Source organism: Hemicordylus capensis, chromosome 5, assembly GCF_027244095.1.
Source record: "Hemicordylus capensis ecotype Gifberg chromosome 5, rHemCap1.1.pri, whole genome shotgun sequence".
In the NCBI taxonomy this organism is placed as follows: domain Eukaryota; kingdom Metazoa; phylum Chordata; class Lepidosauria; order Squamata; family Cordylidae; genus Hemicordylus; species Hemicordylus capensis.
The window spans coordinates 46,458,264-46,472,431 of NC_069661.1; the positions used below are offsets into that span (position 1 = coordinate 46,458,264).

Sequence of the window (14,168 nt, forward strand, 5' to 3'; positions counted from 1 at the left end):
AGAGAAGAAAGTGGGAGGGACTCAAATGAACATTCTGTCCTCAGGCCTCTCAAAATCTTAAATGGGAATACTGAGACTGTTCTAATGAACAGAAACTGTACTTTGTGGACTGAATTTAATTTTTTTAATTTAATAAGTTTTAATTTAAGAATTCTAGCTGGAGAAACTGTTTTGTTTTTGTTTTTTATTTGTTTTGCTTTTCACATAAAGTACTTTGAATGGCATTATTGGTATTGATGATAAAAAGGGCTTTTAAAAAATTCCACCTTCCTTCTGACCCAAAAGCATTTCAGGAAACTGGTAAAGAGGTCTCTTTATAGGCACAGACTTTTAGACACCATCAGGCTTTGCCTAGGAGCTGTGTGGAGAATGGCAGACAAAACCCCACACCAAGCAACCCCATGTTCCATTTCTTCCACCACCAATCTTTCCACACTCCTCTTTGATTTTTTGTTGGCAGTTGTGGGCCCAGGTTTGTCCCTATTGGTTGCTGACCCCCACATTTGACCTTGACAAACAATTCCTTGGGTACTAAAAGATCTAAAACTAAAAGCAACCCCATGTTCCATTTCTTCCACCACCAATCTTTCCACACTCCTCTTTGATTTTTTGTTGGCAGTTGTGGGCCCAGGTTTGTCCCTATTGGTTGCTGACCCTCACATTTGACCTTGACAAACAATTCCTTGGGTACTAAAAGATCTGCTCGCCCTGACTGCAGCTGCACTATTCACAGTTGGCCACAGAAAGGCAAACACTCCAGGTTATATATGAGTTAACTTGGCTAGGGAAAGATGAACTTAATTATGGTAATACAGTGTTAGTATCCTAGCAAACACTGGAAGACATACAGGATGTGTTGTTAGTACTTTCCAGGCAGGTCACTGAGGAGTGAACTATAGCTGAAGTCTGAAAAGTTATTTATTTCCCACACTGCTGTTCCTGACAAATACAAGCATTTCCTGTTTCCACTTCCCAAAAGAACTGTGGTGCCCTTTAGTCATAGTCCCAGCCGTGTGGGAGACATTTATCCATGAGCAGCTCCCACATGGCTGGGAAACATCTGAATGACTGAACTATTTGGCTCTTTATCCCATCAGCACTAGGAGTAACTTAAATGTTCTCTCACCCTACAATTCCTGCATGGCTAGGGGAAATGAAGTACAATAGTAGCGCTGTAGTCTTGGAAAAGTTCACTTAAGTAATCTAGAAATGTGAAATCCAGTGGAACATCATAGATGTGGAACCGGGGGGCGGGGGGGGGGGAGCCACAGGTGGCCTTTCCTTTTTGTAAGTACATATTTGGGATTTAATCTGGGCAATGAACACAGAAGTGGTTTGACTTGAGGGTCTGTGCCAAAGCATAGGGGGCTCTTGCACTTTCCTTGCTTGAACTTGAGCATGGTTACACTTTAGATGGAAGCTCCCAGTTAGGACACAATCAAGTTGCCCCATTGAAGAAGAGTGGAAGAACTGTTCTGGAAGGTCACACTCCTGTGGGTCCAACCTTGACGGGTGTTCTGGGATTGTCAGACTCAGGATTGTCTCTTGGTCAAAGTATTAGTTGGACAAATGGTAAAAAGCAACTTAATTGATGTTCCTTCCTCCCGTATGACTCCCTGGTAAGAGCCCTAGGCTTGTCCTCATGCTGCTTTTGTAATTGTTTATATCTTTTATGCCCTAAAGTACAGTCCCCCACACTGCCCGCAATAGCCTGCTATGCTCTGGAAGCTGCTTGGGTATTCCCTCCTCCTCCTTTTCACATTCTGAAGCCATACTTACATTCCTTTCTTTGCACAGAACAACAAGAATCATACCTTCATTTGTTGTGGGAGAAGTAGAACAAGGGAGGCTATACATAATGTGTCCTATTTCTATTGAGATTTCTATTTCTATGTGTCCTATATCTATTGAGAGCCAGCGTGGTGTAGTGGTTGGAGTGCTGGACTGGGACCTGGGAGACCCGAGTTCAAATCCCCATTCAGCCATGAAACTAGCTGGGTGACTCTGGGCCAGTCACTTCTCTCTCAGCCTAACCTACTTCACAGGGTTGTTGTGAAAGAGAAACTCAAGTATGTAGTACACCGCTCTGGGCTCCTTGGAAGAAGAGTGGGATATAAATGTAATAATAATAATTAATAATAATAATATTAAAGAAATAGACATGAATTAGTCCCCTGTATGTGTATATAGTTGGAGATTGTTAACGAGATTTTGTGCCTCATCCTGAAAGTGCTCTGCTGGCACGAAATCCATTGACTCAGACTGGGTAGAATGGAGAGATGCAGGCATTGAATTAGGAAAAGGATTGTGAAAAGGGAAAGTTTTATTAATCAGAGAAGCATTGGGCCAGTTCAGATAATACGTATACCTGGCATGTGTAGGCAGGGGTGTAACGAAGCTGGAGTGGGCCCAGAGACAAAATTTTAAACTTGGCCCCTCGCTGATACACACACACTCACTTCACATGTGACTTGCCTCTGGGGGGGCCCTTGAGGAGTGGGGGCCCCCAGGCAGCCGCCTCCCCTTTCCTAATGGTAGTTACGCCCCTGTGTGTAGGGCAGAGCAGCATGGGCACACACACCTCCCCCCGGCCTGCCACTTGCTGCACCATTCCACTGCCACCTGAATGGAATGAATGGAGGTTCATTCAAACTGCCCCAAAATGCACAAATTAAAAACTACACAGTATTTAATTTATGTGGTTATGGGTGGTTTAGATGAGCAGGATAGTGTAGCAGGTGTAGTGGGGGGAGGGGTGTGCCCACACTCTTCTTCCAATGCATTCAGGGTCAGTATACTTGGTATTATCGGAACGTGAGACTGTTTCTATCAGGAAATTCACATGTTGTGGTAATTTAAATTAAGGCCAAGCATGGTTCACTCATAACTATAGACTGTGCATTAAAACAAATGTATATTCTTGTTATAGCTTATTTGTGGACTTTTACTATTTGGGCTAGAGTCTGCTTTATTAATTCTTTGCTCATAAGAGGCATACTTTTGAAGTTAAGATAGTCTCTATTACAGTGTGGTTGTAAAATGTTCCTTCCTTTATTCTCCCTCTCCTTTTTCCCTCCCTCAGAATGAGGAGGGGGGAAATGGACTCTGCTTTTGTACTGAAACTTCAGGTGGAATGAGTTGGTTATAAAAGCATCTATCAACACAGCAAGAGCTTGCCAAGCCAAGTATTTGGGTTGGAAGTCATGCCTTCCCAACTGCTTGAAAACAGGAAGTATCTCTGTTAAGTGATGGAGAGCTCTATTTTGCTGAGAGGAGGAAAAGACCTTAAAAAAAATCTTAGCCAGTATAAATTCTACAATTGTTCTGCATGTTAGATGACAGTTTTAATGCCTAATCTCTCACACACAAACACACGTGTGTGCACGTTAAGTGTCTGTGCTTCCCCCCCCCCCTTATTAAAATCTGAGAACTTTATATATGAGCAGTCCCTGTCAGAAGCCAGCCCAGGCATATCTTATCCCTGGTTATTCCTGTAAAGCACTCGGAATCTGTCAGAATTGCCTGCAGGATTGTAACGGCTCCTGGGTGATTAATTGCCAGAAGATTCTGGTTCCAGGTTTCATTACATATAATTGTTATCTTTTCTAAAGGGGTTCTTTTAAACCCCCACCTCAGAAGTTTTGGTGTGTGTTTTTTTAAACACACATTCCTGAGGTTTAGCACTTCTTTGCTAGGAGAGCAGAGGATTCACTTACGTAAAGTATGGCACGTTTGTTAGCTATTGTTGGATTCTCTCCCTCCCCTCTTCTTTCAGTAAATTTTAACTTTACTGAAAATCATTTTACTTGAAGTCAGGGACAAATTGTTGTCTGGCCAGCAATTGCAGTAGAGAGCTAGGAATAAAGATTCCTTTCCACTGTTAATCTCACTGTGGAACATAAGCAGGTACATATAGTCAGGCAGAAAATCATTACCACTATAAGAGCCACTTTAGTAGTATTTCTTGCAGCTTTCAGAGTAGCTGAATTTGAGCTATTCTGAAGTACAAATGGGGCATGTAGAGCTGGAAAAATCCCAGGTGCTGGAGTTTCCAGGCACTTAGATCTTCAAAACTGGCACCTAAAAACATGGTCTCATAGCTAGCTTCTTCATCCAGTCTTAGCATTTGGTTAGGGGCAGGGACTAGACTGATTTCACAGATGGAGGCTACCAAAGTGAGAGGCCTATAGAAAGGTTCTTAGGGAGGCTTTGACAATGCATTTCTACTGCTTCTTATTCTACCCCAGGGGTTTCCAGCGTTGTTTCCCCAGACTGGCTACAACTACCACCATCCTCTGGACATTGTGGCTGGGTTTGATGGAAGTTGTAGTCCCTAGTTGTAGTCTAGGGACTTAAGGTTGAGAACTCCTACCCTAATCCAAACTCCTTCCCCTGTTTAACACTAGAGCCTACTAGCAAAACTTATAGATCTTTCTAATCCATATTAAAGGCTCTTTGCTTAGTCCCTATTCAACCTGCTCAGAACTTTCTGAACTTGAGTTTCAGAATGTATTGAAATCAGATTTCAGTTTAAACCAGGTACTTTTTTAAAATGACAAGTTAGTATACTTTGGGTTTTTTTAAATCCAATTTAAATTAACAAAAATTTCAGTTTGTGGTGCTCCCTTCCTGGGAGCCCATATATCATACTTGTTCATTACTGTATCTCCTGTACTGTTTTCCTTTTCTGTTTGTGAATGGGGACTTGCAAAAGAAGAAAGGGCTTGTTTTGATTTCAGTCCTGCACCATCCCTGAAGATTGTGGCACATAACAAATGTTTTAAAAACACAGCCTCTAGAAATGTAATGAAATGCACAATTACTTTAAAAATGATAAAAATTTCTTAAACCCTTTCTTAAAACCAATCTTGAAAGAAGTCTTACACTGTTTTTAGAAAGTGCTTAGGCTTGGGCAAATCCAGGGGAGCTAGGGCAATCACTGAGAATACCTCCTTGCATGCTGTGTCACCCACATGGTACAGTTGAAGCCATTAAGAACAGAACAACAGCCCTGCTGGGTCAGGCCAAGGTCTATCTAGTCCAGCATTCTGTTTCACACAGTAGCCCACCAGATGTCTCTGAGAAGCCCACAGTCAAGAGGAGAGGGCATGCCCTTTCTCTTGCTATTGATCTCCTGCATCTGATATTGAGAGGCATCTTGCCTCTGAGGTTAGAGCCACCAAACTAGTAGCCATTGATAGACATGTCCTCCATGAATTTGTCTAAGAATTCCATAGATTAATTATGTGCTGTGTGAAAAAGTACTTCCTTTTGTTGGTCCTAAATTTCCTGGCCTTTCTTAATGATCTCATTCTTGATTGATCTCAAAGGTGATGCAGCACAACAGGGAGAAGACAGTCTCTGGGGTATTTTTGGCTAGCCAAAGAAAGTGAAAGAAGAAAAAGAGGAAAGATAGATGTTTCTGGGATGAAGTTCTTAGAGAGAAAATGGTTGCCTCCATCTGGGTAGCTTGTGTATACATAATACCTTGTTTTTTAATCTTGCGTACGGTATTGGGCAAGATGAAAACAAAGATGACATAGTGAAACTGGGCAAGCTATGGTACAAACAATGAGAAAGTATTAAGATGGCTTCCTGATACAAAGTGATGAAATGTGTTAGATCAGTGGCATAACAATAACTGAACATGCCTCTCCCAAATACCTTTTTTTTTTTGCACTGTGAAATTTGTTTACATTTTATTGGGGGGGGGCGCTGTTGCCTCCACACCCACACACCCACTGCAGTGTCCAGAAAACACTTTACCACCTCCACCTCTCCTCAGTCCTGCCCTTGCTGCTGGCTTTTATGAAACGTAAACAAACTTCCACCAGCACGCCCAGCATACGATTCAAAAGCCGGCCAGAAATGGTGGCAGATGTGCATGCATCCTGATGTGGCATCAGGGCGTGTGCACGCTCACCACCATTTCTGACCATCTTTTGATTCACATACTGGTGGACTGTTTATTCCCTGTAAAAGCTGGCGGCAGGGGCAAGACTGAGGAGGTGGCGGTGGCAGTAACGGGGACAGGGGAAGAAGGAGGAGGTGGTAGAGGAGGCGACAACTGAGCAGTCCTTGGTGAACCCAGGGTGCAGACGGCTCACATTCTTTGAATGCGTCTGAACACTGAAAGTTATGCCCCATGTTAGGTGTGAATCCCAAGGAATCTCAGAGACTGTTAGGACAATGGAAGATGACATACACAAAGGCTTCTTATTGAATAGTAAGCTAAGGAACTGTACTCCAGCTGATGAGAGCAAAGAAGACTAGAAATGCTGTGGTCACGCCAGCTGTTTAAATTGGTACCACAATTAGGTTTCTGCATCTGTAAAATGTCAAGACTGCATTATGTACTCTCATCTGTTAATGTTTTTGTGCTCTTAGAATTAACACATCCAGGCCTCATGTTTAAGTACATGTGTCTGTTGCTCATGCTTTATGTTTACTGAAAGGCATGAGATGATGCCTTTCAGCATCTTCCTATATTGCTGCTGCCGAATATAGGTGTTTTCCATAGTTTGGGAAACATACCAGCGGGGATTCAAACCGGCAACCTCTTGCTCCCTAGGCAAGTTACTTCCCTGCTGCACCATTAGGTGTACCTGCAGAGAAAACAATTGCCATATACAGTATGGAGCTGTGCGTATGGGAATCCTTAAATGTGCCTGTGGTTACCAGAGCTTACCCTCTGATAATATCCATGGAATATAGTACCTATTATTTCACCATGTGTGCCAGTTGTTGGATTCTACTTGATTGTGATTGAAGCATGCTATTAAGATGTACTGATTTAGTCAGAATCATTTTAGCTTGTCTTGCACAAAATTCACAATACACATGTGAATGGCAAAATGTGCTTTGTCCAATTACTCAGCCTGTAGTTCCACAGAATGCATGGGAGTTATTGTTTGGGGGAAACCAAGACTGAACCTAGCTCAGCTCTTCTAACCTTCACTTGTAAACCAGGAATATAAGAGCAAGTTATTCAAAGAGAAGACACACAGCAGTGAATGAATTCCATTAGAATTTCTTTACCATTCTGCTCATTGTCCCTTAAACTGATTCAAGTGACATAGCCATTCATACACACAGACACAGGTGCGTGCACAGGTACACACAAAGGTGCACAGGCACACAGGCTTGCGGTGAGTGCCCGAATGGAGTGAGCCATTTATTGGAAGCCATTTTTGGAAGGGCGGTATAGAAATTGAATGAATGAATGAGTGGTTGGTGGAAATGTTTCCTGCCAGCTGCCCCACCCCTAGGGCTCAGATGGCCTCCGTGCATGTGCGGGGGCCTTCTGAGCCCCGGGGGCGAGGCAGCCAGCAGGGAACACTGGCTTGCTGGCACCGAAGGCAGCAGGCGGGAGTGGGCAGTGGGGTTGGGGCAGCGAATCAGCAGAACAGAGCGGTGGGCAGTAGTGCAGCAGTAGGGTCGGGGCAGCAAGTCAGCCGCCATGTTTATTGTGAGCAGCACTGTGGGCACTGCAACCTCAAACTTGCTACTGCACTACAAATGGACTATAAAATCATTTAAATAGCAATTCCTCAATCCAAAAAATAATAATAATGTCACCAACCCTTTAAACCCCTGTTCAGAAGAGAAAAACTTTAAACTGCTCTCTCTAAGCCATTTCCCAATGGATCTTCACCAAATTTGCAGGAGAGGTATCTCATGAAACCTAGTGAATGTGTGCTGATGACCCGGCAGACCGAACAAATGGTTTTGATTTTATAAGCAATAGAATGTTCAGGGCTTATAATGGTGGAATGTTGAAAACACCTTACAGCTTAACTGTACTGGTGCTATTGCGCCAGTATGATAACCTAATTTATCTGTTTTGTGTTGCAAGATATAATTATAATTAATCAAGTAAAGCCTTTTGATTTATGTGTTCTAAGAAGAGCTGCTCATATCTGTTTATATTGGTCCCATGTCATTTACTCTCTTTAGGCTCCTTTCAAATAAATATATCCTTTCTTTCTGAGCTGTCAAATCTTGCTGGAAGATCAAGCCAACTGTTTCTTTTCCTTTTTATTAATACTTTTTGGGTAATAGCCATGTAAAATGTTTCTGCCTTGTTGGCTGTTCCTGACAAAGTACTGCCACTTGATATTGCAGATTCTTTCCTGAACACCTGCTGTCAAACACATCAAGTCCTTTCTTGTCAGCTTGCACAGTGCTTTAGCTCTTGAGCAAGACAACATTACAGAAATGTTGTACAGCCTGATTCTTTAAAATAATTTTATATGTGTTTCTTTCTCCATAAGTCAGTTTCCAGCATTCTCTCTTGGTCACATTCTCCAAATATTCTAGCCCTGTTCAGACATTCATAGAGAATGCCACCAAGCTTGCTTACAGGGCTAAAAGTGGGTCAGAATTCACTCTCCCAACCTGCGCCCTTTACACTTGGTGCAGCATTTGTGTGCCTGTTTCCATACTCAAGAGACTAGAGTGCCTCAGCCTCCCAATCATGGAAATGGGAGCACTCCAGTCTCCCGATCACGGAAATAGGCAAGAGAACACTGTGTTAAGTGTGAAGAGCACGGTTCACAGAAAAGAGGGTTTCCAATCACAGAAAAGCGGGGTTGTCTCTCCCGAAAAACACTGTGCTAAGTGTGACGAGCAGGTAGAGTATGCAGGCTGCTGGGAACAGGGAAGCAGCCGCGCTCAGCCTTTTGAGCAGCACAGCACCGTGACCAGAATGGTGGTGGGGCGGTGGAAGAGCAAGTAAGGACCTGCTCCTTAAAGCTACCTCCCCCACCCCACTGAAATGTTTAGGCTGCGGCAACCTGAATAGTTTCAGCGCCTCTCTAATGAAGAGCCAAAACATTTCAGGCACATCCCTAGTGCCTACATTATCACAGGACCTATGGAGAAGCTCCCGTTTAGGAAGGAAGAAGAGAAAGTCATATTTTCACTTAAAAAAGAAAAAGGGGGAAAGGAGATCCCAGGTCAGGCAGCAGCCGTGGGCCCCAGCAGCTCAGCTGCCTGAGGGTGCTGCATTCTGACACATGGCCTGTACTAATTAAATGATGTTTCATGTAGTTGAACAGTAATGACAGCTACTTTTATAAAAAGCATTTTTATAAAAAGCAGTTCATAGTTAAACTATCCTTCTCGGGAATTAACTTATAGGGTAAATATTAACACAACCTTCTCCCATCCTGCAGCCTTCTCCCCTCACATCCACGACTGGACTTCCTCCAGAGACCTTTGTGATGATATTGGAGGCTCTGGAGAAACCCCATTAGCAAATGAGGAGGGCAGGAGGAGATAACAACATAGTGAGTCACTCTGTTGTGTGGCTAGTGCTCTGCTGCTGAAGAAGCTTCCCCTGCTGTTAACAGCTGTCTGGTAAGCCATACCATTAGGCCTTGGCAAGCTCACTAGATGGCAGTGGGCAGTAGCAGACATTCTGCCATCACTGGCAGTACCCTTTTAGAATTCCCAGGTGCTCCACTGACATACCTGATGTCCCAATCGAGGCTCTAGCCCAGGGCTGCCCAACTTTGGCCCTCCTGCAGAAGTTGGCCTACAGCTCCCATAATTCCTGGCATGAGCCAACGTGGTGTAGTGGTTAGAGTGCTGGACTAGGACCGGGGAGACCTGAGTTCAAATCCCCATTCAGCCATGATACTAGCTGGCTGACTCTGGGCCAGTCACTTCTCTCTCAACCCAACCTACTTCACAGGGCTGTTGTGAGGAGAAACTCAAGTATATAGTACACCGCTCTGGGCTCCTTGGAGGAAGAGCAGGATATAAATGTAAAAATAAATAAAATAATGATGATGATGATGATGATGATGATGGTGATGGCCATTGTGGCTGGGGATTATGGGAGTTATAGTCCAAAAAGCTGACAGGGGGCGGGGCTAGGTTGAGCAGGCCTGCTCTAGCCCCAGAGGTCAACTAGCAAGTCAAACAAACAAACAAACAAACATTTGCCTCCAAATTAAATATCTGCCACCACCTTACTGCATTCGAGACCAGTAGGATGCTCATAGAATATATCGGCCTGAGCACTGTCAAGGCAAGAATGTGGGATTGGACTTACTATACTCAAAATATACCCAGACCAGAGCACCTCACTGTTTAAAAAAAAAGAAAAGAAAAGGGTTGATTTAAGTAAGATACATGACATCAGGAAATGCCAGTCAAGTTAATAAAGAAAATAATGTTTCTAAGCCCTTTTCTTATAAACAGCACTATTCTTCTAACAGCTTTCTTCCACAACACCCTCTTCCAGTGAACCGTTATCCTTCAACTGTCACTCCAACCTGTCACTAACTCCGCTCTGCCCAACATTCCATCTCTCTCGCCAGCTGTCACTCTTCCTTGCTATCATTCATCCTTCCATTAAACCCACCCTGCTGTTGTATGTTAGGGACTCGTGGCATCTGCAAATTCTGAAATGGTGCTGCCACCCACGGCAGTGCCAAAGAATTACCAGGTACCGGGCTGCTATCCTGTAAGCATAGCCCAATGGGAGGAAGCTTAGTGGATAGCAGAGCCACAGTGGGTGGCACCAGTGTAGAATTCCCAGGTGCCCCATCCTCTGAGGTATATCAGATGGCACTAGAGCTACCACCCTGTTGGTACTGCTGCTTGGTAAGCTTAGCCCAACAGGAAACTACTTTTCTGGGTAGGGGTGTGCGAGCAGGCTTGGTTTGAGCTGGGCTCGGGGTTGAACCAGTCCAGACTTGGCCGGTCCAAGTTCAAACCAAGCCGGCTTGGAGCTATACTGATAAAGTGGAACCCAGTGAGGATTCCCCTTTACCACTACAGGCAAGGGGCTTTCCAAAGTATAGAAGGGGGAGGGGAGTAAATTTGTACTTACCGTGGCTGTTGGTGGGGGGTGGAGGCAGTGACTCTCTCACCTCTACCCCTTCCAGCCTCCCCCTGAGTAGCCCAGGCCTTCGGTGGCTGGGTTCTGGCCTCTGAGCACGCATGGGTGACATTTTACTGATCTCTGCGCATGCACAGAGGCCATTTGCATGACCATGCAGCCATGGCTCTTACCTGTAAGTACAAATTTACTCCCCTCCTGTCCCCTCTATAATTAGGAAAGCCACCCTGTACTGGTAAAGAGGAATCCTCATTGGATTCCTCTTTACCAGTATAGTGTTGAGCCAGCTTGGTTTGAACTTGAACCGGGTCCAGCTCGACCAGGCCAAAACCAAGCCAGGCTGGCTCAAATCTGGGTCGGATTTGAGCCAAACTGGTAAATCTGGTTTTCTGTGCATACCTCTTTCTGGGCTGTAGCAATAGCAGTAGTGGCTCATTGTACAGCATTTTAGCTTGTGGCAGCACTGAAAAGCAAGGTGCTTCTGCTGCTGCCTGGCTTGCTGGACTTGGCACCAGGGGGGTAGGTCCCATTGGGGGGTCCTGCAAAGGACTTTGCCTGGGACCCCACCAAAGCCTGGTGCTGGCCCTGAGGAGCGAGCTCACTGTATAGCATTTCCAAAAGGACTGGTTGCGCTCAGAATATTCTGGCAGTTCACCCTGGGCCAGGAAGATGGCAGTTGCACCAGAGAGGTGGAAGGCCCCTATGGAGCTTGCTATTTATGGGCCTGCTTTAAAGAGTGAGTAATAATAATTGCGGGGGGGGGGAGAAGAACTGCTGCTTGAAATAGCATGATGTCTTATCTATTTTATGCAATAAACAAACAAAAAACTCACCTAAGAGTTGTCTTCACAATCTTAAAGAAAAGGAAAGGAAAAATATTTTGGGAAAGGAGATAGTAGATGTTGTCTTTAGCTGTTCTTGTAATTAATCAGGATTACTTAGTATCCTGGTGTAGAAGAAATGCTATTTATTCCATTCTTTTTGCATGTGATGCAAACAGTTTTCTGCATTATCATCAGGAGTATTTAATTTTCTCTTGGCTTGGTTGTAAAAACACAAAGGTTCAGATCCTAAGGGCCACCTGATGGATTCCATGTGCATGGAGGGGCTTTGCCCAGAAGTAACCATGGCACTCTGTGTTTTCCAACAAGTTACCCCCTTTTGGAAATGGATGCTGGGGAAAGAAATGTGCATGCTAGTTGCGTGCACGTAAAGAGACTTTGGTCCTTAGCCAAAATTCCTAAGCAGCATCCTGATACAAATGTGTCTTGACTGAACAATGAACTAGCAGTTATGTCTCCTAGCTTGCTGAAACTTTAAGGAAGCACTCTGATGATCCTATGGGCGGCTACACTGTACTTGCTATATAGTTTCCTTAGCTGAGAATATCCGTGCTTTTATTTTAAAAATAACAGGACATCTCTTAGCATGCAAGATACATTTTTCCACCCCAGAGTACTCACAACGGTCTTTTTAAAGAAACTCTAGGAAGGGTGTTAACTTGATCAATGCTGTGCAGGAAGGAAAGCTTCTTCCTACTATTTTTCAGCATGACTTTCACTGACATGATCAGGCTGGGAAAAGTCTTATTGGCTGAGAGCCCAGGACAACCGTGCAATATCTCTAGTCAACTGGAACTCAAACTACACTGCCCAAGGGAGAACTATAACATAAGAAACAATTTGGGCTATGTGCTATGCCTTAAACACATCCAGCTGAAAATGTATTTAAAATTCATAATTTGCATGCAAACTGTTTTGTTAACAAGATGACAACATTTATCAGCAAATTAAAAGGTCGTTTTTCATTTTATTATCTACACTTTGAATTAGGGATTCAGGCAAGCAAGTGTGTTTATTGTTGTGCAGTTGCCATGAGGGGTAATTCCATGCCTGAAGGGGTTTGTTGCAAAATGAACTCCATTGCCTTTGCTTTGTCAATGGACTACAGAGTCTATTGAACTCTGTACTGGGTTCAATAGACTACAGAGTCTATTGAACCCAGCACACATGGTTTCTAAACATTGTGAGAATTGTTGCAGCACTGTTGCATTACTGGTAATATGAGAAGGTCAGGACCATGCGGGAGGAACCCATGTTGCAGTTATTCCTCACCAGCATAAGCCCCCTGGAAACTGACTTAACATTGTAGTGTAGAGCAGGGGTTCTCAAGGTTGGGTCTCCAGACGTTATTGGACTTCAGCTCCCATAATCCCCTGCCCCTTGGTTGGGAATTATGGGAGTTGAAGTCCAGTAACATCTGGGGACCCAGCATTGAGAATCCCTGGTGTAGAGGACTCTTCCCATATGGGTTGCGGCTCCTCATATTTCTCAGCAACACAAGGAAGAGCAGTGCTGCAGCTCCCACACCCCTATGACTATAATAGTTCAAAGAGGATTCCACTGCATGGTGACTATAAGAAATCATTGCACCACGGGCAGAAAATATCATGTTTTGTGTGTGCTTTTTTCCTCCAGAATCAGTCAATGATGTTGAGCAGGGACGGTGAAACACATGGTGTGATTATATTATTTTTATTTTATTTTTAGTTATACCACATTTGAACAAAACATTCTCAGAGTCCTTTAAAAGGCATGAGAAAACAATTTCCTTTTCCAGAAGGGCTCATAATATTTATAATCACAGGAAAGTGAGGCAACCTAATATATTTGATGCAGCAGTCCTGTTTTAGGCATAACAGGTAGTTCTGTCTTTGTTCAAGACTGCCTTGGATCCACTCCATGGGCTAGTTTTTCCTATTCAAAAAGTAACATATGTCAGAAAAGGCACATCAGAATGAAACCTGTAAATTACTGTGCAGGTGTCTGTGTTGCTGCCAGTATGTGCACCAAGAGTAGCTGTGTGAATCACCTTCCTGGTATGTATTTTGGAAACTAAATAGATGATTGTGGCCACTTGCACATTATAGGTTCTGCACCATTTGTGATGCAAGTATTAATTCCTCTGTCAAAACATTGCTATAATAGTTTGGAGAGAAAATATCTATATGTTGTTTTTTGTCAGCTTTCATTAGTTCTGTTCCAACTAATGGGTCGGGTTTTTTTAATGGTTTCTCCACCATAGGCTTTGATGCGCCCTGGTCGAATTGATAGAATAATATATGTGCCTCTGCCTGATGCAGCCACTCGTCGAGAAATCTTTAAGCTTCAGTTTCGCACCATGCCCATCTCTGATGAGGTCCACTTAGATGAGCTTGTCCAGCGAACACAGAAGTATTCAGGAGCAGAGGTAACAATGCCCTTGGATGAAAATGTGAAAATCTAACACTAATGTTAATAATTGTTGATATGTACTT

General features: G+C 43.7%; 1 protein-coding gene across 8 annotated transcripts in view; it reads left to right on the plus strand.

Moving 5' to 3' along the window:
- Positions 1 to 14,168, plus strand: part of SPATA5 (spermatogenesis associated 5) — a 266,668-nt gene that overhangs the window by 192,334 nt on the left and 60,166 nt on the right. For 7 of the 8 annotated variants that reach the window (XR_008307816.1, XM_053252087.1, XM_053252088.1 and 4 more), the window contains one exon: positions 13,937 to 14,101. The exons of the other annotated variant lie outside the window; for it this stretch is intronic. Coding sequence is in view for 6 of the 7 variants with exons in the window: in XM_053252087.1 (XP_053108062.1) it covers positions 13,937 to 14,101 (165 nt within the window). In the remaining variant the exon portion in view is untranslated. The remainder of the gene's footprint in view (positions 1 to 13,936; positions 14,102 to 14,168) is intronic. 8 annotated transcript variants of the gene reach the window in all.